At 41.2% G+C, this 20263-nt stretch overlaps 1 protein-coding gene across 2 annotated transcripts in view; it reads right to left on the bottom strand.

Moving 5' to 3' along the window:
* Positions 1-4945: 4945 nt before the first annotated feature.
* RASGEF1C (RasGEF domain family member 1C) overlaps positions 4946-20263 on the bottom strand; it is an 82253-nt gene continuing 66935 nt past the window's right edge. For both annotated transcript variants that reach the window (XM_075441557.1, XM_075441556.1), the window contains exons 11-14: positions 16805-16900; positions 15294-15417; positions 13174-13246; positions 4946-12759 (exon numbers count right to left, since the gene is read on the bottom strand). In XM_075441557.1, coding sequence (XP_075297672.1) covers positions 12735-12759; positions 13174-13246; positions 15294-15417; positions 16805-16900 — 318 coding nt within the window. In that variant the 3' untranslated portion in view covers positions 4946-12734. The remainder of the gene's footprint in view (positions 12760-13173; positions 13247-15293; positions 15418-16804; positions 16901-20263) is intronic.

A 20263-nucleotide genomic window follows, 5' to 3' on the forward strand; every position in this document is an offset into this window, starting at 1 on the left:
GCTCCCTGTGGGCTCGGGCCTGAGGAGGGCAGGGTGCTGGGCCTGGCCAGCCCTGCCTGGCACCGCTGCTGCAATTTCTCACTCGTACCCACAGAAAGGTGACACAGAATCACAGAATGTTCGGGGTTGGAAGGGACCTCTGTGGGTCACCCAGTCCAACCCCCCTGCCAAAGCAGGGTCACCCAGAGCAGGCTGCACAGGACCTTGTCCAGGCGGGTCTTGAATATCTCCAGAGAAGGAGACTCCACAACCTCCCTGGGCAGCCTGGGCCAGGGCTCCGTCACCCTCAGAGGGAAGAAGTTCTTCCTCATGTTCAGATGGAACTTCCTGTGCTTCAGTTTGTGCCCGTTGCCCCTTGTCCTGTTGCTGGGCACCACTGAAAGAGTCTGGCCCCATTCTCCTGACACCCACCCTGCAGATATTTATAAGCATTTCTAAGGTCCCCTCTCAGCCTTCTCTTCTTCAGGCTAAACAAGCCCAGCTCCTTCAGCCCTCTCCTCGTAGGAGAGATGCTCCAGTCCCCTCATCATCTTTGTATACCGTATATATCGATTCATCGATATGGTGAATCAAGCTTAGTCATGTGTGGCTGACGGAGACAAACGCTTGCTCCAAGAAAAGCAAAACTCTGGTGCCACAGGTCATGCAGTACTCTACAGTGGAAAAATATTACCAACTCCTCTAGCAGCCATTCAGACAGAATTTAATAGGCCCAAAGAGATTGTTTTAAAATGAAGAAAAGCAAATCCAAAATGAGGGGAAAGTGGAACTGAAACGCAGGCTTCAAATTTATTAACTCACAATGTTTTATCTGGGGAAAATGACAAACCTCTGCAGGCTAGTGCATAAATAGATACATTCCAAAAGTCAGTGACTCTTTCCCAGAATAGCTTTAGCAAGTTGTACAACTAAGCAAGATTTTGCCATTGAAGAAAAAACCAGACTATGTAATGTGTAGTGTACTTATTGAATGAGTGCTGCTGTCTTTTGTATGTCAGTCCCCCACAGTATTAGCAAATAGTACTAAAATGAAGACATACATTTGGTTTCGTGGTTAAAATTTGCGTTAAAATTTGTTTGCTAATAAGCTTAAGATAAGTATTTAAACATGGTTTGCTCTAGAGTGAAAATCCTGTTTCTCTTTTTTTTTTTTTTAGGAAGAGAAAGTGTGGAGCATTGACAGCTGTTTGTTACCACGTGTTTTTTTTTTAAAAACCACCTTTTAACCTCCTAGTTCTTGTCGTATACCAAATCTGTCAATGCCAAACATGGCTTTGGTGCCAGCAGTTTATGATTTCTCATTTAGCATGTAAATGATTGGTTATTATTTATAAAGCTAGCAATAACATCTGCAAAAGTGTTAAGAGTGTTCCCAGCATCCACTGATACAGCCTCTGCCTTAGGAATTCTCTCAGACTGTAAGCACCAGAAAATAGACAGGGGGATGAAATCACATATACAGAGAGTGAGCATGCGCACGTGAATGGGCATGCGGAAGTGTTACGCACATGCGGAGAACACCCTTTGACCTGACGCTAGCCAACTGTACCAGATAATCACAGTTTCTCACTAATTCCTTATTCCAAGAGGAATGTGTAGGAACGGTATCTGGCTTTTATGGAAAGTTTCTTGCTGAAAGGCTGATGACAAACCAGCGGCTGGTATCCCCGGCAGGGCAGAGAAGATGGGATGTGACAGAATCACATTATCCGCCTTCCTTGCCTCACTGCCTCTTCTAGGGTTTTACTAGGTCTTACCTTTGCTGTTTTTGTCTTGCTGTATAAATAGATGACAGGCGCTTTAAGTGTGTGTCGCAGCTCAGGGACAATTTGGGGAAGTCCCATTTAATGGGACAGAAAAAGCTAATGCTGGAAGAGACCAGCAGAACTGACTGTACCTTGAAGCAGGGAGATTTTGGTTCTAGGGTATTTCTGTTCTGTCAGGAAGAAGGATCTTCAGTCTGGAATAGAAAGGGTGAAAATAACTATTGTTCATTATGAAAATGCAATGAATGGGAGCTAGTAACCATTATCATTTTCAGTCAGAGGTTTTCAGCTGACAATTGAAAGAGGAATAAATCTATCAGAAGGTAAAAATAATTAGCTTTTCGTTTTGAACCTTTTTGAAGAAGAAAAGTGGTATGTAAAGGTTGTACCACCTTCACGTCAAACATATATAAACTAAAGGAATTTCACTCTGAAGCAAAAGCCTTACAACAGGTTTTATAGAAAGTAGCCTCTATAGACAGTGCAAAGCAGTTTCAGCTATTGCTCTTCGTGCTGAACAAAGTGCTTTCAAAAATACCGCTGCAGACATTTTAAAGAAAAGCAGTACTGAAAGCAGTTAATTTTCCTTCCTGTTCAGGAGGTGGCAGTGGCGACCCAGCAGTAGAGAGAGATCAGCTGGAATTTAAGTGGTACCTCAGAGAAGAATAAAGGATAAAATCATGAGAAATTCAATGGCCATGACTAGGTTATGTAGTGCAAAGCAAGCAACAGCCCCTCTGGAAATGGCCTTTTGTAAGATGGGAATAATCTAGCGGTGAAGAATCAAATGAGAGAAATTTAGTCTTTACAAAACTGGGAAGGAAGCTCATTTGAGTGTAGTTGCAGCTACTTCTGCTGTCAACCCTTATGGTATTTACTGTTGTTTATATGAGGTATTTCCTTGTTTAATTAGACTTTACAACACCAGATGTATGCACAACTTGAGGAGGGAGGAACGCACAATGCAACCATGTTTTAAATTGCTTTGTACAGCAAAATATGTTACAATTCAGTGTAATTACCCTGGTGGGACACATTTGTGCTTGTATGAAAAGCTACATTCAAAACATTTGCTTCAAAATGCAATTTTGTATGGTCCCTCTTTCAAATGCTTTACAACAGTAGGTGATCCATCCTCACAGCAGCTATTCAGGAGACATAAATCTCATTTAGTTTTCTCATTGTTCGGATACAAAATTTAAAGCAGCAGTTGTCTGCCTTGCCCAAAGCCTCAGAAGAGTGAATGTCAGAGCCAAAAATTCCTGGCTTTCAGTACTTCCAGTGCTGTGCTTGCTTTCTCTTAATTAAAGATGTATTGGTTTTGTTTTTCCTCCCTCTGGTTAGCATCAGAGGCTGGTTGAATAGTAGTTGTGCTTTGACTTCAGTTGTTTATGTATTTCTGCAGTTCCATGGTTTGTTTTTTATACTGTTGGAGAGAATTTCATAGCTCCCCTCGGTTGGGTGGTACCAGCTGTAGCTTTGCTGGGGAGCTCAGGGACAGAGTAATGACAATACTGTCTGCGTAGAAGGGACTGAACTGGATGGGGATGGAAAAACCACCAGGAGCATTTTTAAGATATATCAGGGAAAATATATTATTCATTTCACAAATCACTGTAACTACTGATCAAGGGAGCCAGTGTCCTAGACTGTAGTGGCATATGTAAATTCAAAGAGATAATAGGAGCTTGGATGGGGGGATCAGCAGAGAGCCAAAGCGAGAACCCACTGACAGTAGTATTTCCCCTCCATGAGAGTTTATTTTTGAAAAGAATAATTTTTAAATACTTTGCAGATTGTGCCGCAGAATAGAAAAAATGCTGTATATATTCAGTCAGGTCAAAAAGAACAAGGTATGCCTCAGGGACACATTTTCCTTGTTAATGAGTTATTAGAATTTTTCTTAGAAAAGCGGTGACCCAGAAACATTGTGTGGGCGTGGGCACTTGTGTTCATTCACACGTGCGTTGGTGAAAAGTTGTGGCCAAATAACATGATGGTTCTCTCTGAGCTGTGACCGGTGGCAGACTGGAATGGCCTACACTGCCCTCAGCATGTTCATACATTGTATTAAGATTATTAAGGGCAATCGAAACACTATGCCTTAAATGGCTGGCAGATTGCCACTCGGGCAAGACATTTTCTCTCCAGTATTTAGAGTGGTTTTTACTTTGGTAATACATGGTATGATTGTCCAGCTAGGATCACCCTGTCTGAGCTGACCTGATCCGTTGCCTTTTATTGCAAGGCTCACAATGATGGTTGAAACTTGGGCTTTTCTCTCTCTCTGTGGCACAACTGAGGATTGAGGCTTCTGAGGATTGAAGTGTTTTAGCCTAATAGAGACTTGGGGGCTTGACGCTGGGAACCCTGTGCAAGCCACAGTTTGCAGGAAATTCAGCCAGATGACAGTCCCTTTTGGCCAGAGCTGCGACACCGTAAGAACCCCGCGCTGAGACAGGAGGTTGCACATCGCACTTCCGCAAGCGTTGGAGTCAGTGACACTACTTACACAGAGCAGAAGTCCTCGCTTGGTAACAGCAGGCAGAACCAGGCTGTGCTGAACAGAAGTAACACGCTCACAGAAGCAATGCGGTGTGGTTGCCTAATGGTACATCAAGGAAACTCCACCGCTTACGCCTACACGAGTTTCACCTCTGAGCCTCTTTCTTCTTTATTAAAAAGAATTTTAAGCTACTCAAAGCCAGGATGCCTCTTGCTGTACGTTATTACTCTCCGTTTACTGCAAGACAAATAATAAAAGAACACGTTTAATCATCAGTTGTACCATGGAGTTTTACAAGAACAAACTAAAAATACTCAGGCCCAGTCTCAGCTTTTTCCTCTCATTACGTAGAAGTTTTAAGTCTATGACTCCTATTTGGGAACATACTTTATTATGGGAACTAAGAAAATTTGTCTCCTTTCCTTGCAGTGTACATGCAGCACAATGTTCTGAATGTGTGAGGATGGAGAGAGAAGCAGTAAAGTGGAAACAAGAGGCAGAGCAGAAACCACAGGTACTTTTGTGCCCACACACATATTCATGAACTGCCAGTGCAGAGTCAGAGACATCTTTGAATTTTTGGAGTTGCAAAGCAACCCAAATTTCTTTGCAGCTCAGTCTGTAGATTTATAGTTGTTGAAATCTCTACTAGAAATAAAAGTGAAGAACAAAATCCACACAGCTGAGCCTTTTTTTTATTATTATTATTATTATTTGACACTCACATTACAAAATTTAGAAACCATAGACAGTTCAGGCAAACTGTTAAAACACAGTATAAATTAGGGGAGTTTAATATATAAATTCTATACATAGGTAAGTTAGCTCGAACATGACTGACAAAAGGATTTCATAACAATTTTACCACAACTGTATAAAAAGGCATGGGAATAGGATGGGCACTATAATCATGAATGCAGGTTAAGACATTTTCCACAACAGCTATAAAGCGTTAACAATGACCATGCTATTCTTGCAGTGTTTATGTGGGGTACAGTATGCATATTATGATTAACATTTTGCAAGATCTATGTACAGTCACAAAATCATAACAGCCACTTTCAAGTAACTTTACTGTTTCCTGCCTGTGCAATTAATAAAGTGTTGATATTTTTCTGAGGACTTCTAACAAAGCTACATGGTTTCAGTATTATGGATGGTAGAGGGATTTCAACTTGACCTGAAAATGATGATCATAACATGAAATTGCTTAAAGATACAGGAAAAGCACAGCTCCTCATTACTATCGCTCACATGATCAGTATATACCAGTCTTTTAGTCCATATTTATTTCCTAGCTTGATTCTTTTTAAAAACTAAAATGATATTTTAGTTCCCATTTTTCTAAGCACAGTTGTAAAAAGGAGTTATACTAGAAGGAACATAAAACTAAAATTTGGTATCTTTATGGGGTAATTTTTTGAAAGGATGTGTCATTCAACCTTTGAATTTCTTAATGTGAAAATAAGGACAGTTCTGCTTACCCACTTTTACTCTGTGCTTTTAGGTCTGTGACTAAACGTTTTAGAATAGCATGTTTTTGAAGTTTAGGTTTAAGACAGCTGGTACTGTCACTAAAAGTGAAAAAATCTTAAAATCTGATTTCTCACCTTTATAAGCTGATGAACACTTGCTAAGAGTTCTGAAACCCACAGTATAATTTATTTTCCATTTGTGTTGCATACTACAATGGTCTTTTTACAGATAGATTCCTAAGGGAAGTACTTGTACATTTGTAAGAATCATATCTTGAGCACTTGAATTTAATAGCTCTGTGTGTGTCTCTCACCAAGTTTTAATAATTAGGAGGACGCTGTTGGAACAATTCCTTCTAGTTCAAGGTGAGGACAGACTGTAAGTGATAATCCAACTTGGGCTGTTACAGAAATACATACGATATCCACTGTCCAGACTATAGCTCCCATTTTCTCAACTCTGTTTACCCGCAGGCCAAACATCAAGGAACCATCATGTGTTTAGTTGTTTCAAAAATACTGGAATTTTAGAAGCATAATTAAATAATGAAAGCAGTGATGTAGTGATGACCAGTAACAGTTCACTGAGGAAGTTACATTTCTCTGAAAGGTAGCTGGGCAATGGAATTTTCTGGTCAGAAGTCCATTAAATGGGCTTTGCACACTTTAGAAGGAAGTTTCCTGTACAGGTATTTAATTTATAGGACTCACAAGCTTTGAACTCTAAGTCTTCTGCATTCAGGAAAGCCTGGAACATTGCTATGCTGCAGTGCTAGTCTGGGCTGGCAGTTTTAGGGCCACAGGGATGAAGGGAGAAAGACTCCTATTCTATTCTGACAGCTCTGGAGTACGATTATAGAGCCCTTGTATGGCAGAGAACTAGAAAAGTGTTCCTATGGCATTTTGCAAGAGCTGTTTATGGAGCAAAGTACTGCTTCTGTGGAGGGAAAGGCATCAAGGGAAGGGCGAGCAGTCTAAGCCACTCTGAATTTACAGCATTACAGTCTGCATCTGGCCACAGTGCAAGGCAGAGGATCTAGACAGGGGTTACTCAGCTTTTTTCTGTAGCTGAGGTTATAGCCTGAGTTTCAGTGTCTTGCACCCGTGCAGTGTATGAAATACCACCCATACAAGCTATTAGCTTCTTATCTACATCTTGCATAATGTAAAAATGCAGGATGCAATGCCTTGTGTGAGCATTAGCTTAATGTATTTAGTATTTTTTGCATATCTGTAAATATGCAAAAAGCATTGTAAAAGAAATTAATACAGAACAGATTAGCCTCCAGATCTGTTCCATCAAAAAAGGTAACTGGTTAGCTGCCTCCTCTGCTCAGCTCAGAGCTCAGCTGCTGCACAGAGCAGTTAACAGTGGTTGCAGGGAAAGGGACACACTCTAAGGCAGCGTGCATTCTTTCCAACATAGCGAACGCTAAACCAAAAGCATCAGTACAGCTTTGTGCATCAGTATTTCTCTGTATTTTCTCCTGCCTTAGCCTGCCCAGCTGCCACTGTTATCAATAGGAAGATACACATATCTTGTGCCACTCTGCTGCCACGCTCTGAAATATGAAAGTTAACAATCATCAAGGTATTTCTCATAATTTTTTAAGTATTTCTTTTTGCATGTTGCTTAGATCTTAAACCTCTGTCAACTAAGTAACAAATTCTTCACTGTTTCAAGTCCTCTAGAGGAAACTCTTTTAGTTCAAAGACTTTACTTGTAATCATTCTGTTGGACGGATAAGGAAGTAAGCTTTGCCCCAGGTGAATCTCCAAGATCTTCTTACCTTTCAAAAGGGATGTGTCCCAGCATCAGACACCTCAGAGTGCAGGCTCAGATACAAATTTGCATGTCAGCTTTGTACAGGATCATCTAATCACCTCTGCATCCCCCTGTCAGTGTATGTGCTGCCACACAGACACCAGATCCGTGTGCGCTGTCCCCCAGCCACAGCTCAGTAATGCCCTGCACCAACTACTGAGGTAATTTCACTCAGCAGATAAATGTTAAAAAGGATAAAAGAAAAGAAACTCTTTGGCCCACAGTTGAGCCTCTGAGCAGTGACAAAGGGGCTTTTCCCTGTTTCCTTGTCACTCCCTAATGCCATTCTGCAATTGCACAATGGAAATAATCAGTTCACAATAAAAGGGGTTTTAAATTCCAATGAAAGAGACACCTGAGACAGTAAGGCTAATTTCTACCAGTCTAAAAAGAAAAAAAGGTTCTTAAAGCCAGAAAGTCAGTTTGCTCACAGACCTGAGTTAATTCATTGGATCAGATTTAGTCCTTGAACTTGCTGCTGAAACTTCAACAATGACAAAGACAACTTTTGCTAAGGCTGGATTTTCACCCTATTCAGTGCACCTGCCCATCTGAGAGTTGCACCTGGCCCAAAAGAAAGGCCAAGGACTATACCAGTTCTCAATACAATTTAATCCCTATGAATAACTTAAAACTGTACTATAGTTAATAATTGCAGGACTGCTCCCAACCCCGTCAAAATCAATTGGAGTTTTTCTTCTGGCACATTGCTGTGCCTGGGATCAGTCTCATTCGATGGAGCAGTGTCATTGTTAGGCCAGATACTGTTAACTGTGTAGCATTTTTACACTGATAGGCACAACAATATATTTTTCTACTAACATGTCTTCTTTTTGATAACTCCAATTACATATTAAGTAATCTGAGCTCTGTTCGAAACTGGATTTACAGTCATGCAAGCCAATGCTCATGTGTTTTAATAAAAGGTGCATAAACTATTACAATGAAACATGACAAAGTAACCAAGGTATCAGTAAGGGACTGGCTTAATTTTAACTGAGTGATTATCTTATCACCACTGACCACATCATAAAATATTTTCAAGCTGAGAAAAATATCTCTAGGCTTAAATTGTTTCTTATTTCAAGTGCTTTAGCAGCTGTGTCCACACTTTGTTACAAAGTGCCATCTCAGCAGTGGCTGGGATCACAGTTTGCTTCCAGACCTGCACATCCTCTATCCCAGGGGCAGCTTGCAGCCAGTGCATGAGAGGACTGTGTTAACTGCCTAACAGAGGGAGTAACCATACGCTAAACTCAGCGTACTCTGGTGCACAGGGTTCTTGTGTGCTAGACTCATTTCAAGAGTTTTTTTGTCCTCAAAATTCAGTCATGCCCAGCAGACCTACACATCCGTCCACCTTTAATTAGGCAATGTGAAACTGAGGGCAAGATTGTATGATTAAGTGTCTTTTGAAAGGCATTGAGCAAATTCCTCTACTGACTTCAACACAAGCTGAAGGCACACAATTCCCTCACTGTTTTTCACTGGGCTTTTTATCTAGCCCCGCGTTGCGGAATGGCACACTCAAGAAATGCAAAAATAGGACTTTTTCTACCACTCTAATTACACTAGGCGAAGTGCAGAAGTGATTTCATGTATTTGGGTCTTTCAAAATATTGCTGCATACCCAGAAGGTAAGTTAATGCTTCTGAAAGACTCCATATCGTATATTCACACTTTACTAGCTTAGGGTTTTGATACTAACACTACAGACCTATAGCACTAGTTTTAATCTGTTCTCTGTGTAGCATTAGTTCAAGCAGCTGTCAAGGAGGCAAATCCACTGAACAAACTGGAATAGAAAGCCATGACATTACTACTAGTACTTGTCTAGACTTAGTCTAATGACTACATGCCTTACAGTGACTTGTGCTAGTGCTTGGTGTTAAGTGATAGTGCTTTTTTTTTCAGCATGGTAGGAGTTCTTTACATGTTTATAGCAAGAAAACATTAATTGTTGAAGGTGCTTTTTCTCATTTTCATGTAATGTCAATACATTTTTAGAAGAAATCTATTCTCCAAATTGTCATCCTTTGTTTTCAGTTGTACTCACGCTTTGTAAAACATGTTGGTGAAGCAACGCTCTAACCACTCTCCTCTCTGGAGCTGTACACCCCAGTTAGGCCAAATATGAACTACAAATGCAACTCACAGCTGTAACTTAAGGCTTTACATTGTTTCTACTTAAATCAATGGGATTTTAGCTATGAAATTATGTGAAGACAAGCTATGATTCCTCAAGTCTGTTTTTTAAAAGTGCCGTCTTCTCATTTTAAGTTGCTCTGTACTCTCATCTCCAAGTCGTTTTGCAAAGAGCAGCCAGCGTCTCTGGAGATCAAACACTACGGATCAGTATGCCACCCGCCTCTAAAAGCAGTAATTGGCTCGGTATTCTCCAAGAGATGAGCATGTTTAGCACCTCTGAAAAAAGACCTTTTAAATGTGTGATACATAAAGCTTTAAAGATAATTTAGTGCTTCTGACAGCCCCACTAAGCCCTTAATACCTATCTAAATCTGACCTTTATGTTTCCATTTTAAGCACTGAAGTTTGAAAGTTTTGGACTGTGAAAATGGTTTAGTTTGCAACAGTGATAAACTTTCAGAGATCTAATCTAACTCATACTTACAAAATTGCCTGAATTCATGGAAGCTGCCCAAGAATATAAAGTATTATTATGAGAAATCACATTTTGATCCATCTTCAGGGTGTTGTACTCTCAGCTTTAACAGCCTCTGTTGGCTCATTAGAAAAGAAGTGAGGATTTGCATTTTAAAAAGCAAGTTTTAAGAAAGGGCCCATCCACCTACACTGGGTTTCGGATAAATAAAAAAAACATTTCCACTATGAAGTCACACTGTGCCTGTTAAAAAGATGTGGATACTAAGAAAAAAATTACCATTTAGCAAACACGCTTAAGCATTAGCATTGTTGTAGATATGCTTATGGTTATTGCTCTGGATTTGGTTGGAATTTAACAGGCTTTTAATGGCATCATTTTGGAAATGGTTCTGCTTGAAGGAATGCGTGTACGTTTCTCTGTATAGCTCTCAGCTCATGTACAAAAATGAACAAGCAGCATATTAACAGTATCACCAGAATAGTGATTGTTCCCTGGCTGGAATGATATTGTACCATCCTTACACTTAGTTCTTCCATACAAAGCTTGAATAAACACCTGACATTTTTGTTCCCCCTGCTTGAATTAATGTGCTGACAGACCTATGAGAAAAAGAGAGTCAAAGTTCTGCCTCAAGCCCCTATGTATGCAAATCTAGAAGAAGCTGTCCCATTTATCTCAGCAATTGCAAGAGCAGTGGATTCCAGGTGGCCATGATCCAGACTGCAAAGTTTTTCACAGATCATAACCCCACAGAAGAACTGCCCTGCAGAAACTACGACCCTTGAGTATATCTCACAGAACACGTCTCAGGCTGCTGCACTCCCCATCAGCTCAGCGGTCAGAGCTGCCCTCAGACATTAGCTCGCCAATGCCTCACACTTCAGCAGCTCAGGCATGGATGACTTCTGAGGCCTGGCAGAGGGCAGGAACAGTTCCAGTTTTCTGGCTAAATGCGTAGGCCAACACAGCCAGGCTTTTTGATTAGCCTAATTTTTCAAAACACTACAGCCACTTGGAATCACTCTGTATTGAAATAAACCTATTATTGATCTCAAAGAAATTATTACTTCCTTCTGCTGTAGACAGAAAAAGACTGGAACATCTGAAAAGGCCAGCATCAAGTCAGTAATAAAATGCAAGGTTCACTATCATGTGGCATTTAAGTTTCATTTAAGCTTTTTGAGGTCTTTTCTGGGGCAGGTAGGAACATTCCTCCCACATACAAACAATTAGTCTACAGTTAGGGCTTAGTGTTGAATCGAATATCTATATAGTTCTTTATAATTTAATACATGTGTTACAGTAGCACCTTGATTATTGTACAACTTTAAACACAAGACATAGTCCCTACTTCATATTATCTGTAAGGAAATGGTGAATATGGTTTAGATCCTAAAAATAACAGACAAAAATGATTATCTGCTCATAAATGACAAATTCTTTAGTGCATTCATTCCAGTCTGAAACGCTTTGTCTTTTTAAAGCATACCATGTAGTTCCCAAATTCAGAGCAATTACCCCCCTTCCTATCCTCTTAGTATCATGTTGCAAAATAAACAGTACTGTATTAATTGGAACCTGACAGATTTTTTCAAATGGTAATGCAGTATCGTTTTCTTTAAGTGTGATAAAACTCTCTAAAAGATGCAACTCTGCATCCACAAAATTAGGGAATACACTACACACATTAAACAGAGGTAAGCTGAGTCCGGAGTCATTTGCTGCTTCAGTTCAGTTTAGATGGGGGCATGTCTTTAAGCAATACCGTCTACACTCCGTGCCCTCAGGTCTGCCAAGATTCACAGTAAGAAGAGCAACAACAGTGACAGGAAGAATAACTAAGCAATAGTCATACTTTAGATTGTTCTCTGTAAAAATTCATGGGGTTTGTACGACTGTCCCACGCCGATGTGGTCTGTCTGTGACATACATGTATACATATGAGTGAGCGATGTCAGTGTTCATCTGCTGGAAGCTTATACCTGTAGCAGTCAGTGCTTTGTTCAACAAGGCTGGGGGACTGCTAATGTAAGATTAAGTTCTTCTTTCTTCATTCAGCAATTAACCAGATTGCTGCTGTGTCTGTGTTTGATTTAATTTTACAATCCTCAGAGGGTTTAAAGAGCTGCTGTCTGAAGCACCTGCTTCTGAAATATTCATCTGTATTTTTTGCTTTCTTTTTTTTATACTTTTCCATTCTCTTTTGTAGTACCTTGGTTCTCCATGCTCCTCGTTTTCTTACGTTTTCCTTCAGAGGCAAAAGTTACAGTGATCCTGATGCAGTTTGGGCACAGCCACAAATAGTCTGTTTGTCCTTCCTCTCTACATCTCAGTTAGAAAAGCGTCATTGTGCACACAGTTCTGTTGATTTCAGTGGATGAATCCAGTTCATCCATCACATTAGGCAGTCAAAAAAACCCAACAAAAAACTCCAACAAAAAAATTGTCTAAATCCCAAACAGGCATCTTTGGAATCAGTAGTGCAAAACGTTTGCGGATTTCTTTTCCTTGACCTACTGCAATAATCTCTCAATCTTCAAGTCTTTCCTAAAATAGTGGATCTGTAAATTTAAAACATAAGAAAAATGAAAAAAAAAGCAAAGGTAAGGGTAGTGGTTTGTTTTTTTTTTTTTAAATCACTCTCTTCAGATTCTCACTTACAGCAAACCATTATACATCTCTTACAGGAGACGTAAACTGTAGAAAGATCCAGTTAACCTAGGGCATTTTTCGTCTACACCAGCCCTCTTTTGCATGGGTACAGTGCTGTACAAATGGAGGGTATTTTCTAATTGGTGAATAATTTGAGATTATGATTACCTTTTACCAGTGCAGCCTCAGCTCTGTAGATTAGTCTTAAATGGAAAAGACCTCCGTCAGAGGTCACATTTTAAATGCCAGCACTTTACAAGCTTTGACTGTCAGTGCAGCATTTTGGAGTACTTCAGAAATGAGCCGATACAATGCATGGTTACCTTAAGGATTTCCACCTGTCTTTTTCTGTCTGGTTTTCCGGACTTTCACTTTCATAGGAAGCCAGATACAAACCTGGAAAAGGTAAATAGGTGTTATTCCAACAGCAACAGTAACCCCCTACCTCTCTGCATTCTTGTATGTCCTGCATTGTACCACACAGCAAGAGAAACTTTAAAACTTCATGGCCCACCAGGTAGCTGGTAATCAGTAGGACACTGATATGTAGCTCACATGTCTACCTTTGGAAAGCTGTTAGGTTAAATTTGATGGAACAATAAAGCAGCCCAGAGTTAAAATATGTTAGCATGACCTTCTTATAACAATATTAAGCAGTTAAATTGTCTCTGATTTTGCATATAGAGATCTGGGCCTATTTACTCCATTACAGCACTGCTACCAAAGTGTTATATGGACATTAAAAAAGAGAGACAGTAAGGGCTGACAGCTAAGCAAATAAACTTTTTACAATTAAGGATATTCCCATCACTCAACACAACTTTATCTTCCTCTATCTTTTTAAAGCTTACGGGAACACGGTATCTTAAATGGATACAAAACATCCTCAAGGTAAGAATGAGTTACAGAAACCAGACAAGGAACACAGCAGAAGAAAATAAACAGGGTTTTTTTTCTGCAAAACTTTTCACTGTAGGATGCATTTTATGACACCAAAATGTGTCTAGGCTGTAGAGTCTCCTCTGCAAAAGCTGGCAGTGCATTAATATCTTGCTGTCTTCACAGATTTTTTTTTTTAAGTAGGCTGTGATTTGCGTTCACACACATTTCCTCATTTGACTGTTTAGTGATGCTTTATTCTTTAATGCTGGGACCATCTCAGTATTCAAGTCTGTGATACAATTCAATTGCATTTTAATATCCAAATGTCAGTCCACCGTTCTGCCACGCTGTGACAAGCACAGTACAGCTGTATTTCACATGCCACTGCTGCTTCTCTCCAATATATTCTCCCACCTTTTACTCAGAGCAGGCCTTTCTGCTCTGCACTACCCCCCGGCTAACAGGGGAGGCCAGCTGTGGCTTCTGCAAAGGGCGTCTCATGAAAGCAACATGAACATAGGAGATGGGCATGAGAAAGTCTGCAAACAATTAGTGGGTTGAGGTCACCCTTTTTTGGTCCAGAAGCCTGAAAACTGTACTTCTACCCCTGACTTTCACTTTCTGTCCCTTTAGAGCCTAAAACCAGAACAAATGCCTCCATCCTATCTCATTTCAATACGTATTATTTTAATCACATTAATTATTCCATTTTGGCAGTTACTCTTCTTAGGATTTAGGCAGGATTTTTGAAGCAGGATTTTGTGTTCTCAAGTAGTCTGTGAAATAAAAACTGTCTGGTCTGATTAACTTGGATTAGTACAGAAAACTGCCTAGAGAATCATGAAAAAATAAACCCAACACCATTATAGCTTATGGGAATACAGTGACAGACAATTCTGTGCATGACAATGTACCAAGAGGCAACTGCCACAAACCAATATGAAATGACACAGTCTGACATGCTGGATACCAAATTGAGGAGGACAGCTAAATATAAAAAGACAATCAGAGAAATAATTTCAGAACAGGGCTTTCATAGCTACAGCTTACATTAATTACTAGAAAATATTTTCTTAGGAGTTCTTTTCTGTAGATAACCTATTTCTTTGCTGTAGTGGAGCAGGTCGGCTGGACTACTATCGCCCTGGGCTGTTTCACTGAAGAGATGACAGCGTTGGTTTGCGGAAGAGATTAGTTCTGGCTCCGTCAACCACAGAACAAGTGGCTAAGGGACAGCTGACATTCACGGCAGTCTGCGACATGGTTGTGTGGCTTCTTTCTGTGATTAAAAAAATAGGGCCACAAGGGCAACTTCCTACACAGTGCCTTATAGAGAAGTTACGGACAAGAGAAAAGCCATCAGGCAGCAGCTTCATGCACTAGAAGGTTATATTTGCAAAATCACATTGATAGACTGGGGATAAACAAGCTGCATGACAGGAAAGTTAGGAAAGAACTGGGACTGGTCACTGAGAGAAATCACCAAAGCATAGATCAGGATGTTAATTAGTAGTGATGAAGAGACACATTCTCAGTGATTACAGATTGCACAGAGTCTTACCATCTTCAGTAAAAATGGGAGCAGTGTGTAAGTAGTGGATGATATTAGGGTCTTGTTCAAAGGGACATTCCACTTGCTTCCATGTTATAAACTCTCCTACTTGCTTAGCCAGTTCCAGAAATTTCTGTAAACATAAAACCATTCCACTCAGATATAGTAAGATTATCTCACTAAAACAACCACATCCAAGCAGAAGACCAGGATCCCTCATGCCAACCACAAGGACATTAGGAGAAGAGAGGCTTGTACGTTTTAGATGGGTACATTTTCACAGTTCATTTACAGAGGAAAGAGAGAGAAAGGGTGCGCTACATTTCTTCTTAAAAGCCATCTCAGTTTGTACTTAAATGAAAACGTATCCATGAACAAAGGTACAGGTTACACATATGTACTTCAGAATAGAGGATATAAACTTTGACGGAACAGGAGGGAGCAGCATTAGATATAAATTACATAAAGTGGAGTGACTCCAATGCCTCGCAACTCTTTAGGCCTTCTAACAGTTCTGATACAATTTAAGGCTCAGTGCTTTATTCATTAGTCACTATCTCATAACGCCTATAAGAAGGAGAAATTTAATGCAACCAAAGTGATGCTGCAGAAATGATTTACAAAGAATGTGAGAGCTCCAGAACGATTTTCTCCTTGACACTGGACAGTTCTTTTGACAGCACCTCATCTCTGCCCCTCCACCAGCATGCAAACACACAGCACGCTGTGGACCGCCCGACGCACAGCACGCTGTGGACCCGATGCACAGCACGCTGTGGACCGCCCGACGGCCTCCATGCTGCCACCAGCAACAGGCTCTGCTAGTGTCCAGCCACCCGCCCCGGCAGAGAACTGGGCTTACTCAGGATATGGGACTAATACTGCCTAGTGCCAGGGCTGTGGGTGAATATAAATCATTCTACTGCACTTAACAGAACTTCTTCTGTGCGAAACCTACAAGGCAGGAGATAGCACATTCGAATGCTTCCATCAGCAGCATGACACTGACCTCATGGACACAGTGACTCGGTATTCTAGATGTAATTCTGCTTGTATTCTAATTAGTCTTTAATGACCACAAGTAATTTATGTCTTACTTCGCCTAACCTCTTTATTAAAAATGAGAAAAGGCTAAGCAGGCACATAAAATAAAGTATAAAGCATCTTATACTGATTTATTTGTGTCTGTATGTAAGAAACATAGTCTTCCATGTTTCCTGAAAAAGTTGTCTTCCCCTCCAAGCCATAAGTATAGTCTCTTATACTGCTGACACTGTATTTCTAGCAGCAAACTGACATCAAACAACTTGGGATGTCTGCTTGTAAAGTTTATATAAAATGTACATATTAATTATTTTAAAAAAAAATTCTGGGATTGGTTTCTCCTTCATGCAGTCTCTTGAGATCATCCGTTTTGGTGTATTCAGTCTTTATTGGTCTGCATTGCCTGAAATTCCAGGCAAATGGTCTCAGATAGTGCTAACAGAATGGGACGGGTAAAAACATTTTTCAGATCTTACTTCGAAGTTGACATGTCCATTTGGAAGGCGATTAGCACATCCTTCATTCAAAAAATAAATGTCTTTGATCAACAGGCTGAAGAAGGGGATCACAATCTGTGAAGAGAAAGGACATAACTATTATCTTACCAGTTCAGTATTTTCTCTGCGTAAAAGAAGAACTCAACCAGGAGAGAGGAGAAAAAAGAAATATTAACTTCTCAGTGTGCTATGCACTTAAAAGCAGTACAGTGACAGGCAAGCAAAAGGGCAGCAGTGTACAGAGACACCTTCAGCCATCAGGATAACATACGCTGAAACGAATATGAACTAAACACAGTGTTCACTGAGCAGAATAGCATGACTAACAAAATGCTAATAATCCAGTTTATTATCAACAGCATCACTGTCTAATAACAAGATCAGACAGCAAAGAGCAAAATAAAATGGCAGAGCTCTTCCTTTCTCTGTTAAGTCTTTCTAAGCAAATATGTTGAATACACAAATCAAGCAATTTAAAGACAACTGGGAACCAAAGAACCTTTATTGTCCCTGAACAAGGAAGGACAATACAATGTGAAGACCAAGGACTTGTCTACAAACAGTTAACCAGGAGCTGTTTCATTTTCAACAGCTCCATGCATGGCTAGCTCTTGAGGCTGTAATTTCCTTCCTGGTGCCTGAGTAGTACAACCTGCTCCTCCAAATTAACCTGCAGACAGCAGGATTGAAAGCATGAAGTTAGTTGACAGGAAACTGCCAACAGTAGCCAGAGAGATCATTGTAGCGCTCAAAATAAGCCTTGGGCATCATCCAGAGCAAAGTGGCATATAGCAGTGATCCAAGCCTTCTCTCTAACCCATCAGAGTCGGGTCATAATTTGCTATAGAAAAAGTCTACTGCTAGGTAACACTCTTGAAATTAATAGAATTACAGCAGGGATGAATTTGATGCCAGATGCTCTATGGCAGAAAGCAGCAACAGGACTCTCAAGTGCAGTCCCAGCAGAGACAGAGATTGCAGCAGACCTTCTGCGTCCTCTTGTGTCACAGCTCAAAGGGCCAAGAAAGATAACACAAAGGACCAGTCCATGACAAAGCTGACCCCTAGGGCTCTGGGCTTTGATATTCCAATCTGAGTCTACCCATGTCTCCAGCACTGGCACCATGATAGAAAAAGGCCACTTGGAGGCTTTGAGCTGTAAGGTCAGCAGCCACTTTTCCTGTGGCAACAAGACCTGTCTTTTAAGCCACTAAGTATAAACTTAATCACCATGACCTTAAAGGAGAGCACATCGCATGGTAGAGAGTCCAAAGGCTTTAACTGGCCTATCTGTAAATTAACAATCTAGCTTGTTAAGTGTGCACCAAAGTTAAAGTGCTTCATGGCATGCAAGACCAGCCAAGGGAGCTGGTGACAACAAAGCAGTCTTTTAGTTAAGTATTTAATATCATACTGTTATTCCATCTCATGCTGTACATCAGCTGTAATGGGATATGAAATGGGCCTAGAACAGGATGACGGCTGTCATTTTCCAGTCTACAGCTTTTGTGATGCAACAGTGACTGCGAGCAAGTCACAGACATGAAAACACTCGCTGAGGCAAGGAGTCTACAAGCCACTACCCACTCTTGCTGGGAAAATGGAAGCCAATTTCTGTTTCAGCTAAAATACCACATGCAGTAAACTGCTAAAGATCTGCATCTCTGCCGCCTTTTTTATGGGACAGCCATAGATAAACTGTGTACTGTCAGTGCAATAGCCATAAAAAAGCCTGGACTGACACTCCAAGAGCCACTGGCATTATCCTGATACATCACACCGGTATAATATAGGCACGGAAACAGAGCACAGCCAAACCCCCAAAAAGGCTGAGCCCTCCTGTCAGGGTGCGATGGAGCAATTTCTAGTCAAACTGAGCTAAGTGTGTTTCAGGATTCATTTTTATATCATCCAAACTAGATCAATCAACCTGAGGTAAAGAATACAATTCAGCCTATGTGGTTTGTTTTCTACCAAAAATGATGCTAACTCTGTAACCAGTGTGGTCTTATTAGGTGGAAAGATACAGAGAGCTGGAGCCAGGCACTGATCCCCAGCTAGAAGTTACTGCCAGGTTCTGTGTACGTATTTTGTGAAGGCAGATGCGAGCTTGTTCTGCCCTGCTCCACACTGCCTGGGAGCTAGGTCACCATCATTAGTGGAACTAAACATAAACAAAAAGCCTTGCTGAGAGGGAAGGTATATGTGGGCTCAACGCCACGCTAACACAGCTACAAAGCCACCCGTCAGCTCGGAGCGTGCGTAGAGCTTGTTCTCATCTGCCTCCAAAGGGTGTCAAAGACAAACCCGAGGATATCAATTCTCTACACATTTCCAGGGGATTTCTGTCTTTGAGTCACCATTTATTTCCCCAATAAAAATATGTTATCCAGTATGTTTTGGTTTCCAAATTTCCCTAGGAAAAGCAACAAAAAGTGGATATAGTTACAGTCTAATGCTGGCTTCAATCCAGACACTTTGCTAGCATAAAATCTGGGTTAGTGCCAGAAACTCGTGTTCCACTCCCTTTTGATCCCCCTCCCCGTGCCATCCAACCCACCCACATGCTGAAGGACAATTGCCTCCTGCAGAAAGAAGAAAGCTAATGAGACCAGACATGTTCTTCCTCCATAGTATCAGGCAGCAACAACACACAGTACCACGCTGTACATACTCCCAACGTTTCAAAGCCAGAGAGATGTCATTAGCACAATGCAGGGTTTCCCAGCAGAACGACTTAATTTTGGAGATGGCATAGGTCAGCTGACTGCACAGATAAAACCAGACTGAGCTCCTAACAAGTACACTCCTCTGAAATCTGCATGAAACCACCAGCCCTTCTTCATTAGCAGTTCTCTCCCCCTGCACTTTGGCAGGTTTATTTCTGCCGCTGTATTGCCTCTCAGCTCTGAGAGCTGCCTCGCCGTGGCTTTTTACAAGCCTGCTCCTGAAGAAGGAACGAGTAGTCATAACCACGTCATTTATGCACTGAGAGAAGGGCCGGACTAGAACAGTGAGGTCTGAGGCCAGGGGATGCTCCATGGGTACCCTGAGATCCTTCTACAACCCGTGCAGCAGTCTCGCACGAGCACCCTGAGGATGAGGATGGAGCGGGTGGCGAAATCAGACAGCGCTCTTTGTGCCAGAGGGCCGGTGTCACACGGGGGATTCGGGCAAGATGTGCACACAGGGCAGGAGGAGGGAAGGTGCCCCAGGTCACTGGCTCACCCTGTCTCCCTCTGAGGGTATAATTTAGCCCCTGAGCTGTGTTTCTGTTCAAGTGCTGTTCAAAACTCAGCAGCCAAGACACCAGCCCTGAGAAGAAAACCATTTTTCTGGTGAGGTTGCCAGTTAAATATTAGCTCCTCTGAGCCTGCGGGCAGCTTTAATTCCTGCGAGACACTGCTCAGTCTGTTGGTCTGCAAAAAGCGTGCTCCC

Source organism: Opisthocomus hoazin, chromosome 22 (assembly GCF_030867145.1).
Source record: "Opisthocomus hoazin isolate bOpiHoa1 chromosome 22, bOpiHoa1.hap1, whole genome shotgun sequence".
Lineage (NCBI taxonomy): Eukaryota > Metazoa > Chordata > Aves > Opisthocomiformes > Opisthocomidae > Opisthocomus > Opisthocomus hoazin.